Raw genomic sequence first — 14,716 nt, 5'->3', positions numbered from 1 at the left:
CAGGGGCCGCTGTCACCAATTAAGTCCATGAGGGGGACCCCGTCTCCCATCTGCTCAGGGTGCTTGCTGATGGCAATCCAATGAGCCCTCGGCCGGAGTCCTCTTCAAAATCTCTGGAGCCACTGGCCCTGCTGAGCGGCCCCGGCCGATACTGCCCTCGTCCCCACATCTGCTGGGCCCCCGACAGCAACAGGCCCTGCTTGGCTGGCACTGGGACACCAGCTGCCACCACAGGTCCCCTGCAAGAGCACGCTGGCTCCTGGCCTGGCTCAGAGCAGCCACGAGCATCTACACTCGGGCCTGGCCCCGAGCACAGCCAGAGCCAGAGCGCCGACGGGCAGGCCCCTTGAGGCGTGCCAGGTGTGCTTCCGAGGACAGTCCTGCCCCGGCCACACAGAGGACGCTCGCTAGCTAAGAGCTGCCGCCCCTGCCCCCAGGGCCCCCCTACCTTCCTCCGGGTCAGGCTGTTGTACAGGCGGAGCTGGCACGGCTCGGACCCGGCTGGAGGAGACCACGGGGGCTGCGTGCGCCGGCCTCTGCCTGCCAGGGAGAGAGCACAGCTGGGTCACCCGCGGGACAAGGGGAAAGTGGACCCTGAGAGCGTCACCCGCGTCCAGCGCTCGTGCCCCCTCTCTGCCTGCTCACGTCTGAGTGGCGGCGCATCCCACAGTCCCAACCCCACGGGGCGGGAGAAGGCCCATTACACCCGGCCTCCCCTCCGCCGGCTCCGAGCATGAGGCGCCCGACCCAGCCTGAGGGCGCACGGGAGGCGCGGGCCCTGCACACGGGCCGGCCGCATGCCTGGACCGCAACGCAGCTGGCCACCCCCTCAGGAGGACGGGCTCCGTGGAGGCTTCCCAGGACGTGGGCCACCTCCGGGCGCAGAAGCCAGGTCAGGACGGAAACAGCTGCGGGCCAGTGGCCGGCTCCCTGCGCAGTTCCTGTCCCCCACCCGGGCGACATGTAGGCTCCCGGACACGGTGCTGATGCCGGCACTCATGGCTCCACATGGGCCCCGGAGGCCTTTGGGAGCAGCTCCGGGTCCTCCCCACGCTGAGGGCAGGGGCTCACGGAGCTGAGCCTCTCGGATCACATTCCCTCGGCAGCCCCACCTCCTCCTCCTCCAGCCCCGCCCCCTGCCCCTGCTGCTCATGCGCACACGCCTCCCGCTGGGCGAAGGGCAGGCCTTACACAGCCTGCGCCCCAAGAGCCTGGCGGGGTGCAGCTCTGTCCCTGGGCCGGAAAGAGCCACCAAGCGGAGTCTTCACAGGCCCTGGGCATCTGGTGACCTTCCAGCTACCCCCAAGGCGCTGCTCCTGCACCCAGAACCCAGCTGTGCTCCGCAGCCCTCTCCCGGCGCCAGCGCGGGCTGCACACCGCCTGCACACCTGAGGGCACAGGTGCCCACTCTCGGCACCACCCCCAACCCCGACCCCTGCCTCTGTGTCTGCAAAGCGATTCTCCCTTCTCCCGGCACAGAATCCACGTCCAGTGTGGCCACCAGGCAACCACCCGCTGCTCCCTACTGCGGGTCACGGAGCACTCAGCCCTGGGCCTGGCCACGTGCCACCCAGAGGATGCACGTAACTGACCGGTGAAGGGGGTGGGAGGTGGCTGTGTGTGTGTGTGTACATGTGTACAGGCGGGCGAAGAGCGGCAGATGGGGAGGGGGACAGACAGCACTATCCAGCAGCTGTTGACCCCAGGGAACGCCAGCAAACTCTCAGGTGGCCAAGCCCAAGTCCCCCTGACACTTCGAATGCCTCCTGAGGTCAGGCGTGGTCTAAGGGTTCCCTGTAAACGCAGCAAACGATTCGATGACGCTCCACCTGCCCCTTTATGACTCCATCAACCCCTCCCCTTGCTTAGATGCTGCGGCTCCCGACACAAAGACAGAGCTGCCACCTGGGACAACAGGGGACGCCGGCAAGAGCTGCCCACACACTGATGTGAGCCTGACGACCACCGTGCTTGCCCTGAGCCAGGGGCCGGGGTGGGGGGCTCGGGGTCCGTGGGACCGAAAGCTCATCCGAAAAGACGGCAGTGACAGGACACAGCTGAGGGTGCAGCCAGGGAGCCCGGCCAGCGGGGCACTGTCCAGGACACCAGGTCACACCTGGGTTTTCTTGCTCCCCGAAGCGTGGCTACAGCCACACAGCCGGTGACAGTTCAAGGCAACCAGCACACACGACCCCCATCTGCCAAAGGGGAAAATCGGGAGGTGTTACCTCGGTTTAACAAGAAGGACGCTTCACCAGAGCCCCTCCGCGGTTCCCTGCCCCGAACGGCACTGACAGCACCCTCCCCCACCCCGACACAGACCTCCTGAGGCGGCTGCCCTTCCTCTGGTTTGTCTGAAACACTGTGCATGCCTTTGCTCGCTAGCACCCCCAGTCCTGCCCTGGCTCTGCCCCAGGCATGTGGCTGCTGTGGGGAAATAAACCCCTGACCTTTGACAACATAACCTGCACGTGCCGCTCAGGGACGCCCTGAGAATGAGGCTCTAGGCAGGGAGGGTGCCGAGGGGAGATGGAGGGAGATGCACCAGCCAGGTCCCCGGTCCCCTGGGCGCAGCGCGCACCTCAGCCTCGGAGGAGGGGCAGCAGAGAGGTTCACATCCCTGAAGACCCCACCCAGCCGCAGACAGACCCACGCTCCGGGGGACTTAACACGCCTTCTTCAGTGAAGGGCAGGCCCTGAAGATCCTTCCCAGGAGGGCGGGTAGGGGGGTGAGGGGGGCCCAGTGGCAGAGGGCGCCCCAGGAGGAGGAGCCGTCTGGACTGAGCCCCGCTCTGGGCGAGGGGCGCTCCAGACACAGAGCACAGCAGGGCTGAAACCCTGAGCACAGTGGACCCTCCCTGCTGGGGCCGCAGAGAGGAGGCGACAAGATGGGCAGGGGGTGAGACAAGGAACAGAGAGGTGGGGAAGGGGCTTAGGCAGAGCCCTGGTCCACCTCCTGTGTCTGAGTGGCTCCCCGGGGCTGCTGAGGCCCGTGGCCACGGCAAGAGGCACAGGGACCTAGGCTGGGCCAGCGCAGAGGACGGTGACAAGCCAGTTGTGGGCATGTCGGTGCTGAGATGTCCAGCTGGGGGTCTCGAGCAGGAGTGGGACATGAAGGGAAGGCCGGCGGGGCACTGCGGATCGAGGGGCTGGGAGAGGGGGCACTCCCGCCAAGGACAGGCTGGAGAGATGTCTGAGACGGGCCAGCAATGCGGGGAGGTGGACGCTCGGCCACTGGCATCCAGGACGCGGCCTAGGACACCGGCTCTGGGGGTTCTGGGCACCAGCCCACCCACCGTCCCCGGCCACTCAGGGTCCCTGCCGGCCCTCGGGAGGCATTGGTGACGGGGGACTTGGAAATGGAAGGAGGTGAATAGTCCTGTTGGCGCTGTCCAGGTGCCTCCCTCACCGCCCTGGTGAACCTGCAGGCCTCCCGACTGGCAGGGCAGAGACCCGCCTTTCCCTCACGTGTGTCTGCATCACTCTCTCCACAAGTTCCCCGGGCGGAACACCAGACAGGCCGTGCCGAGGCCGTGCCCCCAACCCACCCTGACTTCCACCCCCGGAGGCCGTGCCTTGGGAGGGGGGACCTGGGGGACAAGCTGACAGCTGAGCCCTGCCACCGCAGACACCCCTGGGTCACCGCCTGGAAGCACGGGGAGGAGACGGTCTACACAGCAAGGCTCCCACCTATGCCGGGGAAGGGGTGTCTGCTGCAGGATCACCGAGAAAACCAAAACACACCCCACGCTTGGAGAAACGACATCCCACCTCTGCCCCGTTACAGAGGGGGACCCAGCAGAGACCAGGCAGAGGTGCAGGAGCTGGGAAACGGTCCAAATGTCCCAGCCGAAGGGATCTGGAAAAGGCCCCCGCGGGCTGCCCAGCCCAGCAGGGACGACTCAGACGGCACTGGACCCCTCTCGCTGCTCGGGTGCGTGCTCGAAGCCCCCCCGGGGAGGCCAAGCCGCTTGAGGGCACTGGCGATTATGGGAGAAGCACCTCGATTCACCGGAGGAGAGAGACCACCCAGGAACCATGTGCCCCAGAGACTTTCCAGAATCGCCCCCGAAATGACGGGGTCCAGACACATCACACCGACAGGTGGGGGCCAGAGCTGCAAGACTGGTCTTATCGCAAAGCCCAGAAACGCCTTCTCTCTGGTCTCCAAAGAGTTCATGTTCATGAATACTTCCTTAAGATCCAATAATTCTAAATCTGGTGGACACACACCCTGCAATCTTAGGGAAAGAATAAAGGAAAAGAAGCCAATCAAATCCGAACCAGGTCGGGAGTGAGCTGACGGCCAAGGCGGCCCTGAGAGGGGCACAGGCCTTCCCCCTCCCAGAGGCTCTGCTACAGCAGCCGCTGGGGTCGTGATCCTTGGGGGCTGACCTCTCGGCGTTTTGTCCTCATCTCCCCTCGGGGGGCGCCGGCAGGCCCCCCAGTCTGCTTGCTTGAGTGCGGGGACAAGCGCCAGCCCCGCGGGCTCCCCCGTGGGCGCCTCGCACCCTCAGGGCCCTGACCTCAGAGGGAGGTCACACTCGTGGGCTCCCCTAGCCCACGAGTGTGAACAGAACTTCGAGGGGAGGTTTTCACGGCCGGGGAGCCGCTCTGCTACTCACTTGCTTGGAGCCCACAGGGCGGGGCTGGGGCGCGGGGGCTGCCCAGGATCGCGGCCACGTGCCTGAACCACCGAGCCACGTGGAAGAGCTGCGCGTCGGCAGGAGGGCCTGAGAGCTGCCTGAACGCGTCCACGTCCGCCTGGGACAGGGAGAAGCCCTGGACATAGCTACGCGTGCTCAGGTGCTCGTTCAGGGCCCGCACCCTGGCTGCCTCGTCACTAATGCTCAGGACGGACCTGTAGTCGGGAGCTGCAAAGACAGAGGCACACGCGTCAGTGGGGCTGGAGGCCTGGGTGAGTCCAGAGAATGGGGTCCCAGGGTCACCCTTCTGGCTGGGAAATGTCCAGAACGGGCGGGTGCCCAGGGCTGGGGGATGGAGTGGGGAGTGACTGCCAGTGGGTTCCCATCTGGGGACGAAAATGTTTTAGAACTAGGAGGGGGGGCGGTCGCACAACATCGTGAAGGTTCTAAGTGCACTGACCTGTGCACTTTAAAATGGTTAGTTTCGTCCTTGGTGATTTTCATCTCAATTAAAGAGAAACGCACACGCACACACCCTTTTGTGCACTGGGTGCTGGGAGGGCAGGTGCTGACCCGTCCCTGGGTGGGCGATGGGTGGCGCGTAAGAACTGCAGAGCTCTCCAAACCCGGCACCAGTGAGGCTTCTAGCAGCCAAGGCCCAGCTCCTGGGAGGACCATGGCCCCGCCCGGGAAATGCCTGCCAGAGGGGGCCAACCGCCCAGCCAGCACCTGGCACAAGCCTGCCCCCCTGCAGGGACCTGAGGCCACTCCTCTGCCTTGGAATCCTCAGGAAGGATGTGGGAGGACAGAAGTCCAGCCCGAGCGAGGACCAGGCAGCAGGCACAGCCGGCAGACGGCACTGACTCCACTGAGCCCCTCCACCCCCGCTGCTGCCCCTGAGACCCTCACCTCCTCCCTACGTCCCCGATCACTGCTCCAACTACCCTGCGGATGCGTTCATCACCTGCTGGCTGGGGGGGCGCAGCAGGAGATCAGGGGGGAGGGGCGCAGACCAGTCCCTGAGGCTGCAGGAGGGAGCCTGGTCCCCTAGTCCACGAGTGTGAACAGGGCAGCGCCTGTTCCCTTCCACACAGACACACCCTGAGCCCCGGAGTCGGCTCCGAGCGGGAGAGCACAAGCCCGGTTTCTCACTCTCCCTGGGAACGGGGCAGACACCCTGACACCGCAGCCCTTCGCAGCCAGCTGCCTGACACCACGAGATCCCTGGGTCACCGTGCTGGACCCAGAGCGGGACGGCTCCGAGCGGGGAGGAGATATGGGCCGACACCGGCCAGGCCTGGCACAGAAACAGGAACTTCGCCCCGACCAAGCCCACAGGACGCCTGCAAACAGACAGCAGAGCCCACGTGTGGGGAAGCAGCTGTGCACACGAGACCCTCCTGCACCGTCTCCACCGCGGGAAACCCTTCCGTCAGGGCCTACCCGGAGCTGCCTTCCTGGGCACGGGGGTGAGACGGAAGGAGCCAACAGGAGGACAAAGCCGGCAGCATCTCCGGACGTCCTCAGGTGCCCCAGGGAGGGGCTGCGCCCATCCACGGCCCAGCCTCCCGGAGGCTGGCTTCTCGGGGACCTCCTGAACCCCGACCTCTTCATCCCCAGGACAGGCATGGGCACCAGGGAAACGTCTTCCCTGGGCTCTCAAGCCCAGGCTTTCCAGGAAGACCGGCATGCTTGCCTGCCCACCGCACCGCGGGGGCGCCAGCCCATGGTGGCCCTGAGGCGCACGGCTAGGAATACCCTTCTGCCCGTTACAGAATACCCTCAGAGCACCCAGCGCCATGCCCTTGGATACTGCAGGCCTCCACCTTTAAACGTACCCGGAACCCAGCCCTCTCACCCCAACTGCCATGGCAGGTCCAGCCCTTCTCTCGCCTGGCCCCCGGGATGCAGGCGCCCCTGCTGGTATCCGGGCTTCACAGGGCACCGTGGCCAGAGTGGCCCATGCTCCTTCTCTAGACCCCCCGTCCCACCAAGAGTGGTCCTCGCGCCGGCCAGGAGGGCCACCACACCCTTCTGACCTCAGCTCCCGCCCCCGCCCCTCATGCCCCCTGCCCTGCCTGCCTGGAAGCCTCCCCCAGACACAGCCAGCCTCCCTCCCTTCCTCGGGGCTCCACGGGTGTCCCCTTTTCCGTTGGGTCCTCCCGGGCACTGTTCCAAGTGAACCCCCGCCCCCTGGGGCCCCGACCCCTTCCTGCTTTATTTCTCCATAGTGCTTATTTCTAACACACACACTTCCCTGCTTTCTTTCCTTTATTGTCTGCCCCACCCCCCGGGATTTTATCCGATTCAACCACTCAGCATATGCTCAGCCTCTAGAACCAAGCCTGGAACGTTCTGAAGACACTCAGTGAATTTGCTGAACGAGTGGATGGGCGGCAGATGTACCTCGAAGTGCAGGCCTGCCCGCGGGAGGCCGGCATCACCTGTCACTCCAGGGCCTCGTAAGCCCCCTCCCGGGAAGCACTCGGTACCCAGGAACCAGGGTGGGGACCCGGCTGAGTCTAAGAAGGCCTCTAACCCGTGGCGGGCTGAGCTGGAGCCCTGCTGCCCGAGGGCGCACACCTACAGGGGGCGCTGCTTTTGTTCCACACCTGACCTAGCAGGAGAAGCAGCTACTTTCCACTTCAGCTCTTGGAAGTGTCGGAGGAAGCACAGAGAGACACAGAGGCGGCCCCTCCCGCCCAAGGTGCCAGCGGGAAGCCTGGGGAACCCACGAGGGCCCTGGAGCAGCGCCAGCCAGCTCGCCTTCCTTCCCGGGAGCAGGTGGCTGGCTCTAGGGACCCAGCCTGAGGGCTCAGATCCCCTCTGAGACAGTGAAGGAAGGCCAGGCGGGTCCGTGCCCCCCACCCCTCTCTGACAGGACCGCTCTCTCCCACCCAGGGAGAAGGAAGCAGCACCTGCCAGGGCGGTCCTGGGCACCGGGAAACCTAACGCTACAGAAATGCCTTGGCACGGAGTCTTCCTTCCAGGGAACTTTACTGCACCTGGCACGGTTCCCCGGCAGCCCTGCCAGCCGGTCAGGAGTCGGGAAGCGTGCTCCTTTCTCCTGATGGAGAAAGTTCAGTTCACGAAGGCTGAGTCAGAGGACCTGCCAGAGGGTGGACAGAGCCAGGGCGAGGGGGGGGGACGCATCCCGGAGTGGGCCAGGCCATCCTCCGGCAGCCGGTCACCCGACACCGACCCTCCAAGCTCCCTCTCCCTGTCGCTGAGCATCCCTCTGGTGCAGCCATCTATGCCAGGACACAGGAGGGAGGGGAAGGAAGCAGAGGTGACAGCCCCTCTCTGAGAAGCTGTGTGGTCTCCCAGCTCCCCCTGCCCCTTTACCCCCAGGACAGCACTGGACAGACAGACTTCCCTCATTCCGGAACTACTCCAGGGAACACAGACCCCCGGGAACTTGCCTGACCTTGACGTTGGCTACCCTGGAGGAGTACGCTCACAGGGCATTTTATTTCCCTCTCTTTTCTTCGCTGCGCACATTTTCTACAATAAGCGTATGTTATTTTTACAATGAGAAAAACATGTCAAACATTCTACCAACACGATGGTTTTAAAGCACTAATGAAGCAGTTCAGGGGACAAGGGCTCAGCGGGGTCTGCACCCCTCCCTCACCCGGCGGGCTCCTCTCAAGGGTAAATCAGGCTCACACAACACACGCCTGGTAAAGCTGGTGAGCATTAGTGAAATTACACTTGTAAACTGTTTGAAATACTGCCGGGCACACAGCCAGCGCCCGGCAGTTGCCATTACTCTTATTTTAATCGCTCCTGTATTACTACTATTGAAACTGCCCTGGAGGAGTTTACCCAGGGATCACACGCGCATTTAAAAAGCCCCGTCTGGAGCAGGGAGCCCGCAGGGCAGAGGGGGACAGTCACAGGGTCACCGTGGCAGCTGTGGCTAAGCGTAACTTGAGGAAACAAATTTAAAAACTGGTCAGCTTTCAAGTGGCCCTGGGTTTGGGCCAGACTGCGGTCTGGCTATCAGCCCACGATGCCAAGATGAGAGGAGATGGTTCCCGAGCAGGGCGCCCACTGGCCACGCTGGCCCTCCCCAGGGAGCCCCACGCACGCACCACACCCACCGCCAGGTCCACCGCAGGTCCATCCAGAAATGCATCGCAGGACACACACCTTCTGACTGTGGGAAGGCCCTAAACGTGGACCGCGGTCTTCACAGTTTAGAAAACGCTTACTGACCTCGCACAAACGCAAGAACCAGCTAAGGACCCGAGTTCACACCAAGCGTCGCCTCCCCGGCCCCTTCCCGTCAGCATTCACACCTGCTGGACAGCAGCCCGCGGCCTGCTTTCGCCCACCCCCTCCTCCGCTCCAGCCAGGCTCCCGCTCAGGGAGGCTCCAGCGCAGTGGCAGCAGGGCCAGCTCCTGGAAGCACCCGTTCCAGGCCCACCTGAGACCTTTGGAATCGGAACCTGGGTGGGGCGGGTGCAGAGCTCAGCTGCCAGGAGCCCCCAGGCGGCTTGCTGATGCGCAGGGCCCTTCACCGCAGGTCTGCCTTCCTCCTAAGCTCCCAGGCCCAGCGCAGCGGGGGTCTGCACCCCTCCCGCACTTGCTGAAGGCCTCTCGGGTCCACACCTTGCGAGGCCCCGGCGGCACCCGGCCCTGTGGATCAGATCCTTTCTGCAAAGGCTCCTCCAGCTTCCCTGGCCCGCCTCTGCAGCTGCCCCTCCCCCTGGGTCCCTCTTCAGGCCCACTTTTCTTTCCTGTGGGGCTTCCCAGCCTGCCCAGGTGGCTCTCAGAACGGGGACTGGAAAAGCCTTCTCAAACGAATGCATCCCCTCCTCACACGAATCTCATAAAGGAGAGAGGTGCATGCACCTGGCGGCAATGCCACCCACTCCCGGCACCCAGGACCTCCTCCCACAGGCCCTCTCTAGCGCCCCCTTCCATCCTGAGCACCAGCCCTGGAGGCCCAGCGGTCACGTGTCCACAGGGTGCTCCCAAGCATCATGTCTCGCCCTCCAACTGGGGACAAGTCCGGGAACGGTACAGCCACCTTCCCCACTGGCTCTGAAGCTGGGTGGCTGTTTCTTTCATCCCACGGCAAACCCAGCACCTGCCCCGGTCCTCCCCAGACTGTCCACTTCTCACACCCACCACCGCCACGGGCCCAGGCCGCCGGTTACCACGGTCTTGGGTTCTTCCTGCTCTCCCTGCCTTGGTACACGCGGGGGAGGGGGCAGATATCTTGCCAGAACGCAAAGACAAGACCCAAATTCCGCAAATGTGCGCAAGGCCCTTGCAGACCTGGTCCTGTGGCCCATCTCCAGCCCCCCACCCCCTCTGGCCTCAGGAACTTGCCGGAAAGCAGTGCTGCTGGCCCTCAGGTCTTAGTGCACGAGGTGCTCTCTGCCAGGACTCCCGCTCCCCTTTTTTTCTCTAGGATCAGCTTCCAGCCTCTCTTGGGAGGCTCCCTACCTGCCCTGCAGCCAGGCCCTCCCTCAGGAGCAGAGCACAGGGCGCTCCCCAGACCCAGGCTCTCTGTCTCGGGGCTCCGGGGCTGGGCTTGGCCAGTAGGCTAATGCCCACAGCAGCGTCCGGACCTGGCCCCGCAGGGCCTCCGGCGTGGTTCCCTGCACTCCGCTCTGCCCACGGGGCAGCTGGCAGAGGAGGACCCGGCCAAGTTTCTGGCAGATTGTGGGCCCTGAACCACCTCCGTAGACTCAGGCCACCTGGCAGCACATGCACTGGGAAGTGACCAAGAGAGGAATGGCCCGTGCAACCTGGGGAGGTGTTGGGCTTCTGGGCTCCGGCCACCCTGCCCCGCTGGACGGAAGGCCCAGGAAGGCCGAGACGCTCCTCCAGGCATGCTGCATCTCCACGCCCAGCAGCGTCCGGCAGAGCCGGTGCCCGAAGCAGATCTACTGGATAAATAAAGTGACAGATCTATTTAAGGAAATTATTTTGAACCACTCAGGGGCAACTTCCCACAGAAACAGCAGATGTGAATCTCTCACGTGGGATTTTTAGGTCATGAGAAGCATCATGACCTGATGCCCTGAGGACACACAGGTGATCAGACGGCACCACTGCCCGGGGACAGCAGTGTGGACACTGGGAACAGTTTAATCTCCCCCCGAGGACACTATCTCTCACAACTCTTAAGGTGTAAATACCAGGAGACTGTGGGTTCAGGGATGAGCAAATGTCCGTAGTCTACAAATATGTACGTTTCATTTCTTCTCTGGGAAACACAGGAAAGTGTATCAGCTCCCTCCTCTCGTCTGCCTTGACGCACTCTGGAATTGGGGTGCTTGCTGTTCACCTGAATAGAGTCATCAAAGGCAGCAAGGCAGAGTAGTCAACATCCCTGCTGCAGTCACACAGGCCCTGGCTAGCTGTGTGACCTTGGACAAATCACTTAGCTTCTCTGAACCTCAGGATTCTCGCCTGCACAGGAAGATAAGGGCAGTATCGACCACAAAGGGTTGCTCTGAGGATTACAGGCCCCCCGCAGATGCATTTAGCACAGACTCATGCTAAGAAAAAAAGCTAGCTGCATTGTTATTACGAAGAACCTTTGAATTAAACTGCATAAAAAATTAAACTGCAAATCTGACCTAACACACAGCCACCAAAGTGGCCCAATCTGCAGGGCAAAGCCTCTGACACGCGCTCCATCCACCCCGGGGTCCTCAGGGATGAGACTCGTCTTTCTAAAAACACTGGGCCCTGGAACAGGCTGCACGTTCAAGCTACAAAGGAAAAGCTTTAACCCCAGTGGCAGGGAACCAAATGGACATTCTGAGCCAACTTAAGGAAGATGACCAGAAATGGGAAGAATATTCTAGACGAGGGTCTCCTTAAAAAGTCCGGAAAGATGGTCACTTTCGATAAATCCAACCTTGAGAATGAAAAGCATTCAGAACCCGGAAACCAAGAATATCTAGAACTCTGGTACCAATCTCCAGAAACAGGCCAGTTCTTACAAAGGCTCTGAAAACCTCAAGTTCCAAAGCAATTAAAAAACCAAAACCCCCAAATCGAATACGTCAGTTGTGTTCACAAATGAAGAAGGAAGGAAGGAAGAAAGACAGAAAAGAAACAAGCTCGGGCTCTCAACCTGGACACAGCACCCGTTTCATGCCAAGTGTTCTTCTAAACCCTTAACCTCTACCAGCCCCTTTAATGCCCACTACATCCTCCGAGCGGGGACGTGTTACCCTGCTGCACGTGAGGAAGGGGCAGAGGTGGGCCCCCAGCCCGGCTCGCTCAGAAGACTGGGGTGTCAACCACGCTGCTATGTTACCGGAGTCCGGGTGCACTTCTGAGGGCCGAGGGCCGAGGCTCCAGGTGGGTAGAGATGGCGCTGGAATCCAGGCACACCTGTCGGCTGGAATGCGGGGCGCCCGGAATGCGGGGCGCCTGGGTACCACAGCAGCCCTGTCAGCAGGGGCCGCCCACGTCACTGGGTTACCCAGGTGGTCAGAGCTCCCCGCCTGGAACCCCAGGAGCAAGGGGGATCACAGGGCTCCAGGAGCCTGCACAGCCTAAACCCGGCAGCCCGGGGAATAAATACTACACACTGAGAGTTCTTCCTGAAGAAAGTCTGCTCCAGACGTGGGAATCCAGGGACAACCTCCGGTCTGTCTGGCACCTACAATCTTGCCTGAGGGAGGGGAGCAAGGGCCCAGCGCTCCCCGGAGTCTGCCTGTGGGCGGCGTGTCCACCGGCTGGCGACACGAGTGACTCTGGTGGGCAGAGCCAGAGCTGCTCACGGAACCTCGGAGGGCGCAATCAAGTGGGGCAATACCGCTGTGACCACGCAGGTCCCAATGGCCACTGTCTGCAGCCGCAGACGAAAGCCTTCGTAAAACCCCAAACCCTTTCCTGTATGTCCGCGTACCCTGTTTCCTCGGCCTCATTTTCCTAAGTGCCAACCCGGGTGCTGCCCGGGCTGGGCGGAAACGAAAACCACCCTAGGGCTGTGCCTGTCCCCCAAAGTCCAGGGGACAGGAGGGGCGAGGTCCGGCCCAGGGACCGGCGGGGGAAATGCAGGGCCACGTCCTGGAGTCAAGACGCAATGGAACCTGGAGGACCCAAGGAGGACACCGGGTCTGGGGACGGGGTGGCCTCGGCAGTTCCGGGTCCGGAGCCAGGTCCCCGCGAGGTTGGAGGAGCGGGGCCTGCCGGGGGGGGGCCCGGGGGTCGCGCCCGGCCCTCTGCGCGCCCTCAGACCCGCCCCTCAGGGACCTGGCGCCCCCTCAGACCCCCGGTGGCCCCTCCGCCCCTCGGCCCGGGGTCGCCCCCGCTGGCCCGCCCGCCGCGCGCACTCACCGTGCTCCGCGGAGGAACCTGCCATCGTTGGAATGCCGCACTCGCGGCCGCGCCGACAGCTTCCCAGAATCTGACGCAACCACCGCCCCGGAAGTCCCGCCGGAGGCGGTGCGCCTTCCGGGACACGCCCAGTCGCTAGGCAACCGCCGCGGGCTCGAGACGCCGCAGGCCGGGGCATGCTGGGAGTTGTAGTTCCCACTGCGCTGCGGCCAGTGCCCTTGAGCAGGGGTACCCAGCTCCCGGGTTGCGGACCGCTAGCGGTCCGCGGCCTGTTAGGAACCGGGCCGCACAGCAGGAGGTGAGAGGCGGGAGGGCGAAGCTTCATCTGCCGCTCCCCATCTCTCGCATTACCGCCTGAACCATCCGCCCACCCACCCACTTCCGTGGAAAAATTGTCTCCCAGGGTCCGGGGAGGGAGGACCAGTTGGAAGGAGGCTTAGAGGAGGGGATTGGGAGTGGGTGGGAAGTGCATTCCATGCAGAGGGTACTGTCCTGCAAGTGACACCAACAGAGAACAAGCCACTGAGAAATTCAGCCTGACCGCAGGGCAGGCTGGAGCAGCCCTGGCGAGAGTTGGGGCCTGGGGCAAAGGCTAGGGCTGGCGCTTCTTGAAGCATCTTGTAAGCAAAGTCAGGAAGGGCAGAGACCCAGCAGGCTTGACTGGATTTGTGCTGTAGACCTCTCATGCCAGCTGCTGTGTGGCGGTGGAGTGGATTAGGGAAAGCCAGGAGGAAAGCAAGACTTGACAGGAAGCCTTTTCGATAGTCTGTAGGAGAGGAGACGGTGCCCTGGACCAGCAGGGTGGGCAGGCAGATCTGGGAGAGCCATGAGGGGCAGCAGATGCTGGGATGGGGTGGGGCGGGTGAGCGAGGTGAGGGCCGGGGATGACACCCACGTTTCTGTCCTGAGAGAGACTGGTGGTTATGGCATTTCCTTTAATAATGAACTTGAAGTTGAAGACACTTGGTGCTGGGTGGAAGAAAGCAGCTGGTTTGTCAGCATTTCCAAGGACTGATGATGTTTGGGGTGAGTGAGAAAGGGGGGCAGGGTGGAGCGCACACTCTGTATGGACAGGGTTGTCATTCCCAGAGACAGAGGCCCCGGGGGGAATAACACAAACGAGGAGAAGAGGCTTCTCTGGCGTTTAATCCCCATTCTAGAGTCCCTCAGCCCACAGATCACATCCTCAGGGCCTGTGCCTTTCTCTGTGTAAGATACCATCTCCCAAGGACATCACACTCAAGCTTCTGCACACACAGGGAACGAAAAGAAACACTTAGGATGGAAATTTTATTAGGTAAAGAAAAAGTATAAAAGCAAGTATTGCTAAATTGTACAACTTTTTGGCAAAAGCGTATCTTTGGCATTAAAACTTTAACAGTTTAAGCTACTTTTCTAAAGAATTATGCTAAATGCAAAGAAAAAAATCTCATAACATTACATACTGTGTGATTCTAGTTATTTAACATTTTGAAATGGCAAAAATCATAGAAATAAAGACAAGTGAATACCAGAAGTTAATGCGGGAAGAAGGTGGATGCGGCTACACCTGAAACAAACACAACATTGTCAATCAACTGTCCTCCAATATAAAATAAAGCTAAAAAAAAAAAAGATGCAACATTAAAAAAAAAAAAGGGGCAACATGAGTGGTCCTTGTGATGATGGAAACGTTGGGTATATTCACTGTGTCAGTGTCATTATCCCGGCTTTAATATTGTACCATGATTGCGCAAAATGTTAGCATTTTA

General features: G+C 61.8%; 1 protein-coding gene across 2 annotated transcripts in view; it reads right to left on the bottom strand.

Moving 5' to 3' along the window:
* The window catches only part of CARS1 (cysteinyl-tRNA synthetase 1), a 47,372-nt gene extending 34,326 nt beyond the window's left edge, over positions 1-13,046 (bottom strand). The window contains exons 1-3 of one of the 2 annotated variants that reach the window (XM_082844891.1): positions 12,966-13,009; positions 4,626-4,874; positions 449-540 (exon numbers count right to left, since the gene is read on the bottom strand). In XM_082844891.1, coding sequence (XP_082701017.1) covers positions 449-540; positions 4,626-4,874; positions 12,966-12,990 — 366 coding nt within the window. In that variant the 5' untranslated portion in view covers positions 12,991-13,009. Of the gene's footprint in view, positions 1-448; positions 541-4,625; positions 4,875-12,965 lie in introns of both variants that reach the window. The other variant, XM_082844892.1, reaches the window with a different exon arrangement.
* Positions 13,047-14,716: the final 1,670 nt, after the last annotated feature.

The sequence above is a fragment of the Leucopleurus acutus genome (genome assembly GCF_964270905.1).
Source record: "Leucopleurus acutus genome assembly, chromosome: 8".
Classification (NCBI taxonomy): domain Eukaryota; kingdom Metazoa; phylum Chordata; class Mammalia; order Artiodactyla; family Delphinidae; genus Leucopleurus; species Leucopleurus acutus.
Note: the sequence above shows the minus strand (reverse complement) of the source record. Positions and strands in the feature narration are given on the sequence as shown.